This window comes from Chrysemys picta, chromosome 1, assembly GCF_011386835.1.
Source record: "Chrysemys picta bellii isolate R12L10 chromosome 1, ASM1138683v2, whole genome shotgun sequence".
Lineage (NCBI taxonomy): Eukaryota > Metazoa > Chordata > Testudines > Emydidae > Chrysemys > Chrysemys picta.
The window spans coordinates 319,826,848-319,843,157 of NC_088791.1; the positions used below are offsets into that span (position 1 = coordinate 319,826,848).

A 16,310-nucleotide genomic window follows, 5' to 3' on the forward strand; every position below is an offset into this window, starting at 1 on the left:
TCTTCCAACAGATATGCAGGAGTGGGGAGTGTACCAAAAACCTCTCTGCCCCCTTACCCAAACTGTGCCTCCTATACACACTTCTATGCTCCTAGGAAACTGCTCTACTGCTTGTGAATATATCATGCTGCAATTAATTATTCTCCTACCAAAGTTTCCCTCATACATAACTGCCTACCTTATCCAGCTCCTATGGTCCCTCTGGACCACAAACTCCAAAATGCCTTGGTTCTCAGCTATACTGAAAACAGGGCCAGAGCTGGACTTGAATCTCTCTTAAAGGGCCAACTCACCCAGCAACTACCCCCAATAGATTTAGTTATACACTACAGCTAACACTACACGAAAGTTTCCTTCACATCACCTCTCTTTGGTGCCACACTGCCACTCAGCACACTTAGATCTACAAATTCACAATTAATGCTGTGCTTGCCATTCAAGATGGAAGTGGCGTTGGAAGAAAATGTAGGTCCTTTGCCACAAAGGGACTTCCTGCAGTGTCCAGGTGTGAATTAATATTAAAGGCCACAAAGGTAGCACTACAAAAGAGGGATTTTCAGCTTTTATTTATAACCAAAAGACCCCTTGCTAACTCTCCTTTCAGTTGCAAAATAATAGAGCCCTCAAATATTCATTGTAGTTGGGGAACAGAAGCAGCTGTTGGTGCCATTAACTATAAGTACTAATGCAGAGGCAAAAGTAGCATCTGTAGTACTGTGGTCACCGCTCAGTCACTTTAAACGTATCTAAGCATGGACATCTTTTTTTAAAGTGGAACAGAGCAAACAAAAACATATTTGCATAGATACATATGAAAATATGAATCAACCATAATTACTGAAGGGCATGACTTAAATATACCTCTGTTCCTCTGTTTGAGCAAATTGAAATGATCCACATTAATTCCTGCTGTAATTCCAAACAAGTCATTACACCAGGGGTGAATTTGGCTAACACAGTGTGCATAAGATACATCAAGGTGAAGTACATAAAACTAAGAAGTTTTGAGTTTAAATGCTCATGCTTTTCTAGGCACTCTTGTTGATTTAAAAAATTGCCGGCATTGTACCTTATAACAACTTTGAACATTTATCCATAAATAGATAATGCTTCCCAAGAGACAAGTGAATTTTTCTAAATAAAAATGCATTTAGAAACATATAGTCACAAGTATTTATTTTACATTCAGCATTAACTTGGCACTATGTCTAGTACTTGGCAGTCTCTACTATGCTCGCCTTTGTCTTCTACCACTCTGTGCTCCAGTATTGAAGCCAACACCTGTGGCCACATAAAAGACTATGTACAGCAGCTGCAGGACTCAGATGTCCACAACGAAATAAATTTCTAAAGCAGACATATTTGGATGTGTGGCTGGCTTCCTTGTTCGACTCTTTTCAAGTCCTCTTTGGATGTCTGCAGTGCTGGGTGTTGTATCTATCAACTGCCTGCCCTAAGCTTAGTGATAGCCTAGAATAGCCTCAAACATAGAAGAGAAGCTCATAATTACATTGGTCTAACTCTAGAGTCACTTCATTGAAGCCAACTGTGTTATTTCAGATTTACACTGGTTTATACAATGGAATTAGTTCAGATGTACTCCAGTGTAAAAAAGAGCAGAATCTGGCCCAAAGATTATTTAACAAGCTGCAGCTGGTACCCAGTCAATAAATCACAGCACCAATTCTCCTGTGGTATTTCCTTCTTTGTAGAGAATTTATTTTGTACATTGAAAACACATATCTTTCTCACATTGATCTAGATATCCCAACTCCTTATTTAGGATCAAAGGATGGTAAAATAACTCTCTCACTGCATATAGGATGTAGCATATAGGATGCAGAAATAACATTAGACATACTGGGTCAGGGATACAAGAAAGCTACAGTCAATTCTTCTGTTTTTCAAGTAAATGATTTTCTTACTGTATTTTAGCTACTTTTTTGAACTACAGTAAACAGTTACAATTGACAAATTTCTATTTTTAAACAGATGTGATAGATATGGAGGTAGCAACTCACTTATACGTACGTGCCAGATTCAATAAAACTAAATGTTCTGAAGTTATTAGAATTAACAATTTGAAATAGAAATGCTATTTATCTAAACTAGAGTAATGGAAAATATCAGCATCTCGAACCAATGATTATTCTCACTAGTTACATGGGTGCAATCCCTTGAGTCAGTGTAATTGAGAGCAGAATTTGGCTAATAGTCTCTGATGAATCTGACATGTTGTCCCTGGCAGATCCTTAACGCAAACAAAGTGTCCTTGATGGAGTTGGATCCATAAATTCTGAAGTGCGCTTTTTAGATTTTAGCTTCTAATCCCTCAGGAAAATTTGGCGAGGTTTAAGGATCTTCCAGGGACAATGTATCAGATTCAAATCCTCCCATTAGATCCGCCAAATGGATTTTAGATCAATGACTTACAAGTATTTCAGAGTCTGAAAGAAATACATCAGCAAAACAATTTGGTGTCATTTATTTTAGACATGGGGATTGAGCAGAAGGGGAGGGTATTCTGTTCAATATGTCTGAGAGGATATTATTGAACGCAAGTTATTTATGCAACCGGTGTGGGTGTATTTCTGGACATTGTGGTACATGATGTGTGTGGCAGTGGACTGAAAGACCACAGGTGATACATTTGTTTATCCATCTGTAACATGCCACTCCTTTTGAACTCACATGCTCTCCTTCAATCTTGCCCCTTCAGGTTATCTTTCAGAACTTTTTCTACTCCCCCAAGGTGTGTCCCACTTCTACTCCCCCAAGGTGTGTCCCACTTATTTGAGAGGGCAGGAGTGGAAGCACAGGGAGCCCTGGGCAGCCCTGCTGTTACAGAAGTGAGTGAATAGGGCCATGAGAAGGGAGCTGCAGAGGGCTCCCTGAACTGCCGCTCCTTCCCTCTCGATTATCCAAACTCCCGACTAGCTGAACAATATCCATGGCCTGCATGCTAACTGGATAATTGGGAATATGCTGTATATACACAATATAGTGAGGAAACTTCCCTTATCCCTGTCTCATAACATAAGAACAAGGGGACATTCAATAAAATCGAAAGGTGGCAAATTCAAAACTGATTAAAGGAAATCTTTCTTTTTACATGTAATTAAACTGTGGAACTCATTGCCACAAGGTGTCATTGAGGTCAAGAATTCAGCAAGAGTCAAAGAGGGATTGGATGTTCATAGAGATAACACAAATACCCAGAGTTTTAATAATTAATGCTGACAAGAAGCATATTGGAAGGGAGATAAAACCTCAAATTTCAGGAGTTAAGGGAACTGCTAATTATCAGTGATTAGGATGAGACCTACATGGGAGACAGATGCCTCCTTTGGGTTTCTTCTGTCTTCCTCTGAAGCATCTAGTCCTGGCCTTTGTCAGAGACAGATTTCTGGACTAAACAGACCATGGGAATGGACCATTCTGGAAATTGCCATGTACCTATTATTTCCTTATATATCAATACCTCCAGCTTCCTAATAATTTTTCTCATTCTTCTCTGAATTCCATCAAGAAAGTAGAAAATTTTGCTAGTAAAATAATAATAATAATAAAAATGACCTGGGTACCTAACAGTATTCTAGGTATGGGCCCACTTGTGTTACATTCGGAAGAGTTGTGCTACTAAATATTCAGTTCAGAGGTACAATGCCTTTTTTGGCTGAAGTAATGCGTTACAAGTTCACTAGATCTTTTAAAGCATTTCTATTCGCTATGTACTCTATGCTCCTACCAATGAGTAATTGTTTCAGATTATTTTACTCCAGATATATCAATGTAAATGTTTCTAGGTAGTTATTGACATCTCACTATTTCTATCTCTCTAGATGTCTTAATGTTGTTTATATCTGGCTTAACGGTTGATTGCAACATCTCCCTATTTGCTGTGGTGTTCTGATTTTCATTAAGACGATGTCTTCAAACTCATTCAGATTTTTAGTAAAGATGCTAAATAAGGCCAGACGTAGGACCACTCCTTACAGTCCAACTCACCCTAACTCAACAGATTGCCTGAGGGCACAATCTTGTGTTTATTGTCCTTCAGCTCCATTTGACAGTGCTTTTATCCAAGCTAATGTGAATGAATTTTCTTAAATAAAATTTTGAGAGACACCATATTGAATGATTTACTAACACCTATATGTATTATTAACCAGAAGCTGTTGCGTCATAGTTAAAGTGAAGTCACTTTCCCATTATTAGACTGATTTTCAAACACCCAGTCCCAGGATAAAGGAGGAAAGGGGATGCTGGGCTATGGACAGGGATGAACAAAATCTCTTTTCCATGTTGTATACATTTTGCACCACTATAATAAAAACAATGTCTGCAAATAAAAATTTAGGGGCTCCAGCCTGATTCCCACTGCCATACAGCCCTTCAGAGCTGTAGCCTCTTCCAAATTACACCACCCACCTACATTTAATTCTCTATGCTTAAAGAGATGGAGCCAAATTATGCTCTCTGTTACACCATTATAAGCCTCATAACTCTATTTACTTTAGTGGTGTTTCTCCAGATTTACATCATTGAAACTGAGAGCAGAATTCATCTCTGTCTCTTTAGGTTTACTCGTTCTTTGTCATATCTTGGCTCTGCATCATTATCTCAATGAAGCTTGTCTTCGGTTATGAAATGATGGTGAAAATAATTTGGTAACAATATGGTTTTCTGAATTTTCTTATGGGAAATATGCCATCTTTAAGAGCCATCTTCTCTACAGCTGACCAAAATATCTACAAATGAAAAGATTCATTTTCTTTTTTTCCTACATTAAACAGCAGCAACAACAAAAAACAAATCTGCTGTTCTAATGAAGATTCTCCAGAGCCATATCCCCACTCTGCCAGCAGACAAATATGTCATCTCTATATCAAAAATATACTGGTGATTTCAAAGTTGCTGAGCTCAGTGCCTTAAGAATAATTTGCTAAGCATATTGTTATAAATGATGTTCTCAAACTGACCTTGGTGTGACATTGCGTGCTTGAGAATGGTGTCTATCTAATTAAGTATGTGAAGTAAAGATTAAATGGGTGAATGCAGGTTGTAGACTTTTGCCTCAGTAATGTCGTTGGTTTATTGAATGGAACATTGTTGCACTTTTCTGCTATTGTTTTCTTGGTCTGATTCTTTATTACTGCTCCTGGATCACAGAACAGATTTTAATTTAGTAAGACTTACAATTTTAAACGACTCCACACTTACTACAGTAGTTCTCAGAACTTCATTTTTGAGATGCACAAAAGGGCAAAAAGCTTTATACCAGTGTATCGCCGACAGACCCCGGTCGTCAGCGGGCGGGATCAAACCTGAGATCTCTGGAGCTTAGTGCATGAGCCTTTACAGAATGAGCTAAAAAGCCAACTGGCTGTTAGCTAAGGCTGTAGAGCAGAGTCATTTTATTTCTCTCTCTAAGTGGTCTCAGTGCTACTAGATGGGACAGAACACCACACCCAAGAGGTGTGTGGGTTACACCAGATCTATTCAGACCAAATAATAAACAATGGAAAAGCTTGAACCCACTTCTTGGTGTGTATTATTAATTTTGGCCCAACTACAGGCCAAACTATTGTTTCAAGCAATACAGAACTAAGCTCAGAATTCACTAAAACATAGAGCTTGTCTATTTAGGTAAACTGACAGGCATTGTGGTAGTGGAATAATTATTTCTCTGTAGCTATGCTGGTCAATTTCCCCATGTAGACAAGCCCATAACACAAAGAGAAAACTCCAGCCTCTCACATAGACGCCTAGTCACTATGGGCCAAATCCTGGCCCCACTCACAAAGGGGGCGGGGGGGAGAAGGGCTCTGCTAGCAGGATGAATGCCAGGATTGTGGATGATGACATTTTGCATCCCCAAGCTGGCAGTAAGGCTTGAGGTGTCAGTATACAGTAGGCATACTTACAATTATCTATCATTCTGGAAGATTCTAAGGTGCCCTGTGATATTCTCTAGCTATGTATAAATAGGCAATTCTGCTAGAAATGGTACCATCTTTCAAAGCAATGTACAATTATAAGGAGATGTTACATTGTGGATGGGCTGTGATGGATTTTAAAAGATACTTGAAAAAGAAGAGGACATGGTAAGCTGCTCTGTACTCTCCCAGGTGTGTGCCCCCCAGTGTAGGGGCCCCCGCTACATCAACATTCCTCCTCTGTCCCAGCACAGCGGGATACAGTCACCCTGGATGAACCCTCCACTACCTGGTCCTCCCCTATGGTGATACACAATGGGCCAGGCTCCGATTTCAGGTTCTACCAGTGTGAATCCAGAGGAACTCCAATGACTTAAATGGGATGAGTCCAGATTTATGTTGTGGTCACTGAATTCAAAACTTGTTGCCAGATGAGTAGAGTTGGAGACAGAAAAGAAGCTTTAATTTTGAATTATTTTTATCAGTCTGTGTATGTGGGACATTAATATCACTTAAAACATTTTTGCCTTTTAAATTTAGAGCTATGGCTCAGTACAGTGTATTACATAATATACACATTTAGTGCTCAGCACTTACAGATGGAGGAATTCTTCTTTTAGATGCAGAGCCACTCAAATGATTTCAGTTCAATGGACTTTATTTTATTTTCAAAATGCTTAACACAGTATAAAGATGCACAGATGTCACAACAGTCAAACAAACCAAAGTGATAAGAAAGGTTTGCTACTTACCCCTGTCTGTGTCATAAAGGAAGACAAAACGGTTCCATTCATAATGATCCAGCAAACTTAGGAGAGCTCCCCGTAAAGATGGTCGCAGCTGCAGCACAAACTGGCTCTCGCCCTCTGTGGGGAAACTTGGCGTGATGAGGGAGATGTGCAAGGCGCTGCAGAATGAGGTCAAGGTATGTACTGATCTCTTATCATACAGTCCAAAAATGGCAAAAACTCCTCTAGAGTACTGGGAGCAAACTGCAACAGAACAAAACACACTTCAACTAGTAACAAAACCTTTAAACAAACACATTATATATATTATATATTTATAATTTTCCAGCATTTATATATGAAAATTCTTATTTATTTGGTCTTATCTATTTAAAGATAGGTAAGCAACCTCAATTTTTATATGGATTTGTTTTTGAAACAAAACAGCACCAAACCTTTTGGATGCACTTGATTATAAATGATAATTTATTTCTGGCTTTTTGTGCTAATTAAAACAGCATGTATGAATTAAATAAGAAATTAACATTTTGCATTCAAAGGAAAAGTCAATCTGCAGAAAAGTCAATCTGTTGCGAATGATATGCTTGTTATTACAAACTACATGCCATTCTACCTATATTTTTCACCGATTTATATCAATTCTTTAGGCAACTCTGAACATTTATTTTATTTTAAATGGAAAAGGAGGGTTGTGCTTTGCGGCAGTCTCTCTTTTTTTCCCCTTCATCATATCAATTTCACTAGCAGAAGTTCATTGTAACCAAAAATGCAACTTGAACATTGTAAATTGAAACAATTTAAGACTTTTATTCTCCTTTTCCATAAATTGAGCCATTCTCTACATTAGAGCTTCATCCTTACATATGCTGAATAGCAACTTACTCCATGAATGCTCCCATTGACTTGTTAGTTCACTTCTAGAAAAAGGTATTAACTCAGCATAAGTAAGGACATCAGACTCTTGCCCCAAATCATCTCTCTCTATGCTCTGCCAACCTCTGAACGACAAGACAAATGATGTTCAATGCATATTCTGATTTGCTGATAAGCCCTCTCAGGGCCCAAAGCAAAGCCCATTGAAGTCAACAGACTTTGGATCAGGCCATTAATGATCCATGCACATGAAGAGACATGACTGGTGAGATAAAGGCAACTGGGACACTGAGAGTTAGCTAGCTGAGTTTGCAAGTGAAGGAAAGCAGGAAGTTAGCGTTGTGTGGTGTTGTTCTTTCCTTTCCTTAATCTGCAGGAACTCAACAAGGGAGAACCCGCAAAGGAAGAAAAACAGTGTGTTGCCCTGCCACCACTGCTAATTCCTCTTCTGCCTGCACTTATAGTCCCCCCTGTTGGATGGAGGATGCTAGCTGACTACAGCAGTAGCAGAGAAGGAAGGAGAACTGGCTGCTCTGGAAGGAGTAGAGTGGCTGTTCTGCAAGGAATAGAGTGGCTGCTGGCCACCTCAGGCAGTAGATAGTGCTCTGAGCCCACCCAAATCCCCCATCTGTGTGGTCAAGAACAGATATGCTGTACTGGCAACCAGGAGGTGAGGAGCAGATCTCAATGGCTGAGGAGAAGGAGCCACCTGCACCCAAGGCTGGGAGGTGCATAGCCACCTCACCTAACAGGAGAAGGTGTAGTGTGCTGGTGGTTGGGGACTCCTTCTGAGAGGGACAGAGACATCCATCTGCCAACCTGACATGATGTCCTGGGAGGCATAGTGCATGTCTGGAGCCAGCATCTAAAATATTAAGGAAAGGTTGCCCAGACTCATCCATCACTCTAACCACTACCCCATGCTTCTTCTCCATGTTGGCACTAATGGTACTGCCACATATGACCCTCAATAGATCAGCAATTACTACAGGGCTCTGGGAACAAAGTTGAAGGATTCAGGGGTCCTGAATTCTGGTCCATCCTCCTGGTTGAGGGTAAAGACCCAGGAAGGGATATGTGCATCCTAGAGATGAATGCATGGCTGTGCAAGCTGACAGGAGGATTTTGGTTTCCTTGACCACGGGATGTTGTTACAGAAAGGTGGTTTGCTGGGAAGAGATGGTGTCCACCTGAACAAGAAGGGGAAAAGGAACTTTGCGCACCAACTCACCAACCTAATGAGGAGGGCTTTAAGCTAGGTTCAAAGGGGGCAGGTGACAAACAGTGTATGCCTTCTAGTTAGTGGGGAAGGAGAGATAATAACTAATGACATCAATAAGGCTGTGGTGTTTAATGCCTATTTTGCTTTGGTCTTCACTGAAAAGGATAATGCTGACCAGTTACTCAATACAATTAAATATTAACAAGGGGGAAGGAACACAAGCCAAAATAGGGAAAGAGCAGGTTAAAGAATATTTAGATAAGTTAAGTTGGCAGGGCCTGGTGAAATTCTTCCTAGGTTGCATAAGGAACTAGCTGAAGCAATCTTGAAACTTTAAGCAATTATCTTTGAGAACTTATGGATGATGTGTGAGGTCCCAGAGAACTGGAAAAGGGCAAACATATTTAAAAAAGGGGAACAAAGAGGGCCTGGGGAATTGTAGATCAGTCAGCCTAACTGATTCCTGGAAAGATACTGGAATAAATTATTAATCAATCATTTTGTAAGCACCTAGAGGATAATAAGGTTGGTTATAAGGAATAGCCAGCATGGATTTGTTAAGAACAAATCATAATAAACCAACATAATTTTCTTCTTTGACAGGATTACTGGCCTACTGGATTGGAAGAAGCAGTAGATGTGATATATATTGATTTTTGTAAGGCTCTTGACAGAGTTTCACATAATATTCTCAAAAGCAAATGAGGTCTAGACGAAATTACTATAAGATGGGTGCACAACTGGTTGAAGATGGGTGTACAGACTCAGAGTAGTTATCAATGGTTCTGTGTGAAACTGGGAGGGCATATCTAGTGAGATCCCATGGGGTCAGTGGTGGGTTGGATACTATTCAGTATTTTCATTAATGACTTGGATAATAGAGTGGATAGCACGCTCATAACATTTGGAAATGACACCAAGCTGAGAGGAGTTGCAAGCACTTCGGAGGACAGGATTAAAATTCAAAACAATCATGACAAATTAAAGAACTGGTTTGAATTTAACAAGATGAAATTCAACAAAGATAAGTGAAACTCTTTGAATTTAGGAAGGAAAAATCAAATGCACACCTACAAAATGGTCAACAAATTAGTTAGATGGTAGTACTGTTGAAGAGGATCTGAGGATTACAGTGCATCACAAATTGAATATGAGTCAGAAATGGGATGCAGTTGTAATAAAAGCTAATATCATTCTGGGTGTATTAACAGGAGTGTAGTATGTAAAACATGAGCGGTAATTGTCCTGATCTACTCGGTACTTGTGAGGCCTCAGCTTGAGTATTGTGTCCAATTCTGGGTACCACACTTTAGGAAAGATGTGGACAAATTGGAGAGCAACAAAAATAATAAAAGGTTTAGAAAATCTGACCTATGAGGAAAGGTTAGCACACTGGACACATTTAATCTTGAAAAAAAGAAGACTGAGGGAGGACCTGACAACAGTCTTCAAATATGTTAAGGGCTGTTATAAAGAAGATGCTGATCAATTGTTTTCCATGTCCACTGAATGTAGGATGAAGCAATGGGCTAAATTTGCAGCAAGGGAGATTTAGGTTAGATATTAAGAAAAACTTTCTAACTATAAGGGGAAATAAATTCTGGAATAGGTTTCCCAGGGAGGTTGTGGAATTCCCATCGTTGGAGGTTTTAAGAACATGCTGGACAAACACCTATCAATGATGGTGTTTACTTGGTCTACTAGGTTTACTTGGTCCTGCCTCAACACAGGGGGCTGGACTTGATGACCTTATGAGGTCCCTTCCAACCCTACATTTCTAGGATTCTATGAAAACAGTCTATGCAGCTACTTTCTCTGGATAATAGTTCTTCACTAGCAATTTATTACAGTCAAAATGAATAATTTCCTACTCTTGCATTATAAGAAAAAACAACAACAATGTACTGTAACTTATACATAATCATTAACATTGTTATATATCCCAGAACCACAGAAGTTACAGAAGGGAACAGTCAATTAGACCATCAAGTCCATCTTTCTGTAGTATATACTCAGGTATTTTTCTGTGCTATATAAGCAAACCTTTGTTTCTCACATGGACATTGAAAGAGCAAATACTCATGATAGTATGCAGGAATTAGGTAGTAGCATTCTTGCGGCCTTCATTGTCTTCTATGTTTCAGAAGCCACCAGAACCCAGCATGTGTGTGTATTTGAAATAATTTCCACAGCACTGAAAATATTTTTTCTTCAGTGCTGTATAGTATTTGGCCCGATTCTCCTAGTGTACATGTGAAGTAGCTCCACTGAAAGAAATGGAGTGTAAAAAATAGAGTTTCACCAGTGAAAAACCCATGTAAACAGAAAGGAGAATTGCAAGCTCAGACAAATGTGTAAGTATAATGCCCAGCTCAGCTATCTCCCCCCACTACTCCCCTCTCCCGGTCTTAGTTGGGGTTTTTAGGTGCTAATGCAATACAAATAATAAAAATAAATAGATTTTTGCAAGCTACCAGTTTATTCCATCACTGCTACAAACCTGATATATGGACTTTGCAATCACTTGTATGTATATGATTCCTTAACCATTTTAATGCTCTTTTTCTTTTCTTTTATTAATAAATCTTTAGATTTTAGTTACTAAAGGATTGACATCATAATGTTAATAGGTAAGATCTGAGTTATATTTAAAAAATAAATAATAATACTGTAAAAAATACAGTAAAACAATAATGATAATGATAAATGTGGGCAGGGAGAGGCTAAATTAAGATGTCTTTGCCAAAAAAGTAAATTGAATAACAAATATTTGACTATCAAAGTTTCACCTCCTACAATGTAACTTCATTCAGTGGATAAGGTGTTGGGTTGGAAATCAGAGCTAGGTTCTATTCCCACCTCTGCCACTGACCTACTTTGTGACCTGAAGCAAGTCATTTCACATCTGTTTCATCTCCCACTCTCTGTCTGCCTTGTCTATTTAGATTATAAATAGTTTAGGGTAGGTTCAGTTTTTTCCTATGTGTTTGTACGTGTTTAACAAACTGAGACATCTATCTCAGTTGGGAACTGTATGTGCTACTGTAATATAATTTATTAATATAATTTATTATTGTTATTAATAAATTAATAGTCTGTTAGTCTGTATCCACAAAAACAACAGGGAGTCTGGTGGTACCTTAAAGATTAACATATTTATTTGGGCATAAGCTTTCGTGGGTAAACAACCTAATTCTTCATATGTTTTTTTAACATTAATGTAATATTTTGTGGACTATGCCTTATAATTCTGTGGTGAAAGCCCTGATCCTACACCCACTTAAACATCAGAACAAAAGAACGGCCATACTGTGTCAGACCAAAGGTCCATCTAGCCCAGTATCCTGTCTTCCGACAGTGGCCAATGCCAGGTGCCCCAGAGGGAATGAACAGAACAGGTAATCATCAAGTGATCCATCCCCTGTCGCCCATTCCCAGCTTCTGGCAAACAGAGGCTAGGGACACCATCCCTGCCCATCCTGGATAATAGCCATTGATGGAGCTATCCTCCATGAATTTATCTAGTTCTTTTTTGTAACATTTGTTTAACTAGGCACGTCAATTGTCCCTGTCAGGTCAAGAGCACTACCCATGCACATTAAGTTAAACATATGCTTAAGTGTTACAGGAATGCATCCTTAGGAAGTGCTACTTAAAGATCAGTATATGGATTGACAACAGTTCTTTTCACCAAAACGTTAGGCCTCAAAAATCCACATGAATATCTTTTACATTTAACCCAGAGCAATACACCTTATGCAACTATAACTTCACCCCATGAATGGCTTACCAGCTCATTTAAACATACTCTCTTAGAAACACTGAAACCCTCAGTTTAGTGTGCTAGATCATACGGTAATTTGGAAAGTTCAGTTTTATTTACATAAATGCAAATGTGGGAACATATCGCAAAGCAAGCAACAAATGTGTTACATATTTTAATTATTAAGTGTCCACAGCTAATTCTTGTGGATTATCTCTGAAAGACTATTTCTATTAAGACAATTCATGAAGTAGTTAAAACTTACAATGCATTAATTGTATATTGAATAGAAATGGAAATTGAATTAGCTGCAAATTAGATTTTAACAGGAAAAAATGTACAATCAATTTGAACATTGTAATATAGTATTTTGTCTAAATTATATAGACAATTTATTTAAAATTGTCTATACTGGGTGATATCTAGGAACAGGAAAGGAGGGGCCTTCCCACTTGTGCAGACACGGATGGCTGAAGCCCTGCTCATCCTTGGTAAGGGAGCAAAATCCATTCCCTCACAACAGAACAAACTGGAGAAAATTCTGAACATGATCCACAGTCCATTGAAATCAATGGGAATTTTTCCACTGACTTCAATGGGCTTTGGAACTGGCCTTCTGTTAAGCGCCTCTCAGACAGATGTCTCTCCCCTCCTACAGCTGTGTGTAGCAGGTTTTTTTGTGGTGAGGCAACAAGACCCAAATGGCCATCACAAGTGCTGACAACTCACATTTTCAGCTAAAGAATTGAAAGCAAGTTAGATTTTCCGAAATTTCTGTGAAGAAAATTGCATCAACCTTAAAGCCCTTTCAAGAGAAACATTTTGTATGTACAACTGCAAATAATTTTAAGTCAAGGAGCTACTTTTACACAAGGAAACATTTTCCACTGAGTCTATTTTTAAAATTACTTGATAGAACGACTTTCTCTCTAAGATGTGCTTCAGCTCCTCTACTTGGTAGAGCCACTCTGCTCATGAAATTCACATTTGTTGAATGCTGAACAAATATTTTATTTTTTTCTTTGGTATTTTATAGTTCTATCTGCAATAAATAACCCATTATCTTTGGGCCCTTGCATTGCAGTTCTGTGCTTACACCTTTCGCTCATGCTGCAAAAGCTTGTTCTGTTAGGGGATCTCCCATAGAGAGTCAAACATGCAACATATATCTGCCATATCCTGCATGACTAAAAACATATCTTACATGGTACAGAGGCTAATCTAATTTTTGAAGACTGACCAAAATATTAGATCATGGGGCCTCACCCTTAAGGCTTTTCTAATTCAATGGAGTTTGTAATGAAAGTTAAAACAGAGGTGGACTCTTCTGTCCACACAGAGGCCTGGTCTACACTGGGGGAGGCGGAAAGGGGGGGAAATCGATCTAAGTTACGCAACTTCAGCTACGTGAATAACGTAGCTGAAGTCGACGTCCTTAGTCTTACTCACTGCGGTGTTTTCACTGTGGTGAGTTGACTGCTGCCACTCCCCCGCCGACTCTGCCTGTGCCTCTCGCGGCAGTGGAGTACTGGAGTCGACGGGAGAGTTCTTGGGGGTCGATTTATCGCATCCAGACTAGACACAATAAATCAACCCCCTCTGGGACATACCCAGAGCCCCAGTGAAGAAAATGGGACTCCTTCAGGGCTCAGGATCCACTTGCATCTTTTTATAACCTAAGAATGGCCACAATGGTTCAGACCAATGTTCCAGCTAGCCTAGTACCCTATCTTCTGACAGTGGCCATATGCTTCAGAGGGAATGAACAGAACAGGGCAATTATTGAATGATCCACCCACTGTTGTCCAGGCCTAGTTTCAAGCAGTTGGAGGTTTAGGAACACCCAGAACATTGGGTTGTGTCTATGACCATCTTGGTTAATGATGGACTTATCTTCCATGAACTTCTCTGAGGCTTTTCTGAGCCTAGTTATACTTTTGGCCTTCACAACATCCAATGGCAACAAGCTCCACAGATTGTGCTTTATGTGAAGAAGTACTTCCTTTTGTTTGTTTAAACATGCTGCCTATTAATTTCATTAGGTGACCTCTTGTTCTTCTCTTTACCTCTTCACATAACACTTCCCTATTCGCTTTCTCACACCATCTCTGATTTTATAGACCTCTAACATATACCCTTTGAGTCATCTCTTTTCTAATCTGAACATCCCCAGTGTTTTTGTTCTGTCCTTGTATGGAAATTGTTCCATACCCTTAATCATTTTTGTTAGCCTTCACTGCACCTTTTCCAATTCGAAGATATCTTTTTTGGAGATGGAGCGACCAGAACTGCGTGTAGTATTCAAGGTGTGGGTATACCATGGATTTACACAGTGACATTATGATATTTTATGTGTTATTATCTACCTTTTCCTAATGGTTCTTAACATTGCTAACTCTTTGACAGCCGTTGCATATTGAGTGGATGTTTTTAGAGAACTATCCCCAATGACTCCAAGATCTCTTTCTTGAGTGGTAAATGTTAATTTATATCCCATCATCATTTTGTATGTACAGTTGGGATTATGTTTTCCTATGTGCACTACTTTGCATTTATCAACATTGAATTTCATATGCCATTTTGTCACCCAGTCACCAGTTTTGTGAGATCCCTTGTAAGTCTTCACAGTCAGCTTTGGACTTAACTATCTTGAGTAATTTTGTATTGTCTGCAAATTTTGCCATGTCACTGTTAACCCCCCTTTCCAGATCATTTATGAATGTTGAACAGTACACGTGTCCCATACAGATCCCTGGGGACCCCATTATTAAGCCTATATCCACTGTGAAAACAGACCATTTATTCCTACCCTTTGTTTCCAATATTTTAAACAGTCACTGATCCATGAGAGGATCTTCCTTCTCATCCCATAACTGCTTACTTTGCTTAACAGCCTTTGGTGAGGGACCTTGTCAAAAGGATTTCTGAAAGTCCAAGTACACTATGTCATCTGGATCACCCTTGTCCACATGTTGTTGACACCTTCAGAGAATTCTAATAGATTGGTGAGGCATGAGTTCCCTTTACAAAAGCTGTGTTGTCTCTTCCCCAACATACCGTGTTTATCTATGTGTCTGATAATTCTGTCCTTTACTATAATTTCAACCAATTTGCCCAGTACTGAAGTTAGACTTTTGGGCCTGCAATTGCCAGGATCACCTCTGAAGTTTTTTTTTTTTAAATGGTATTACATTATCTGCCCCTCCAGTCCTCTGGTTCAGAGGCTGATTTAAGTGAGAGGTTATGCACCACAGTTAGTCGTTTTGCAATTTCATATTTGAGGTCCTTCAGAACTCTGTGGTGAATACTTGCAGCATTGGAACCTAAACAGGCATAAAAGACCTTACACAAATTTTACTGCAGACCAGAGGTGAAATACTGGTCCCACTGAAGTCAATGGCAAAGCTCCCGTTGACTTCAACAGAGCCAAGATTTCATCCCAAAAGTATAGTGCTAATTTAGGACCTGTGGTGCTCTGAACTCTTACAAAACGATGAGTACTCTCTCAACTCCCACGCTGAGTAAAAGCATCAAAACTGCATGACCAAGGTTCACCATGAACACAGGACAAATCTTGAGATGCAATTAGTTTGACGGTTTATGTGTATTAGGTGTTATGAGAACTTGGACTTAGCTCTCAGAACTGATCTATTTCATTGTGTGACATGTCATTTCCTTCAATCTATATTCAAAGTTCAGGGAACAACAACAAGAAAAATTAACAGCATTTCTCTGCAGCATTTGCTTCTGACAAAAAGAGTGCA

The 16,310-nt window shown here is 39.2% G+C and overlaps 1 protein-coding gene across 14 annotated transcripts in view; it reads right to left on the reverse strand.

Annotated features, from left to right (window-relative positions):
• The window catches only part of GRIA4 (glutamate ionotropic receptor AMPA type subunit 4), a 285,358-nt gene that overhangs the window by 185,264 nt on the left and 83,784 nt on the right, over positions 1 to 16,310 (reverse strand). For all 14 annotated transcript variants that reach the window (XR_010597855.1, XR_010597856.1, XR_010597857.1 and 11 more), the window contains one exon: positions 6,692 to 6,931. Coding sequence is in view for 9 of the 14 variants with exons in the window: in XM_065581521.1 (XP_065437593.1) it covers positions 6,692 to 6,931 (240 nt within the window). In the remaining 5 variants the exon portion in view is untranslated. The remainder of the gene's footprint in view (positions 1 to 6,691; positions 6,932 to 16,310) is intronic.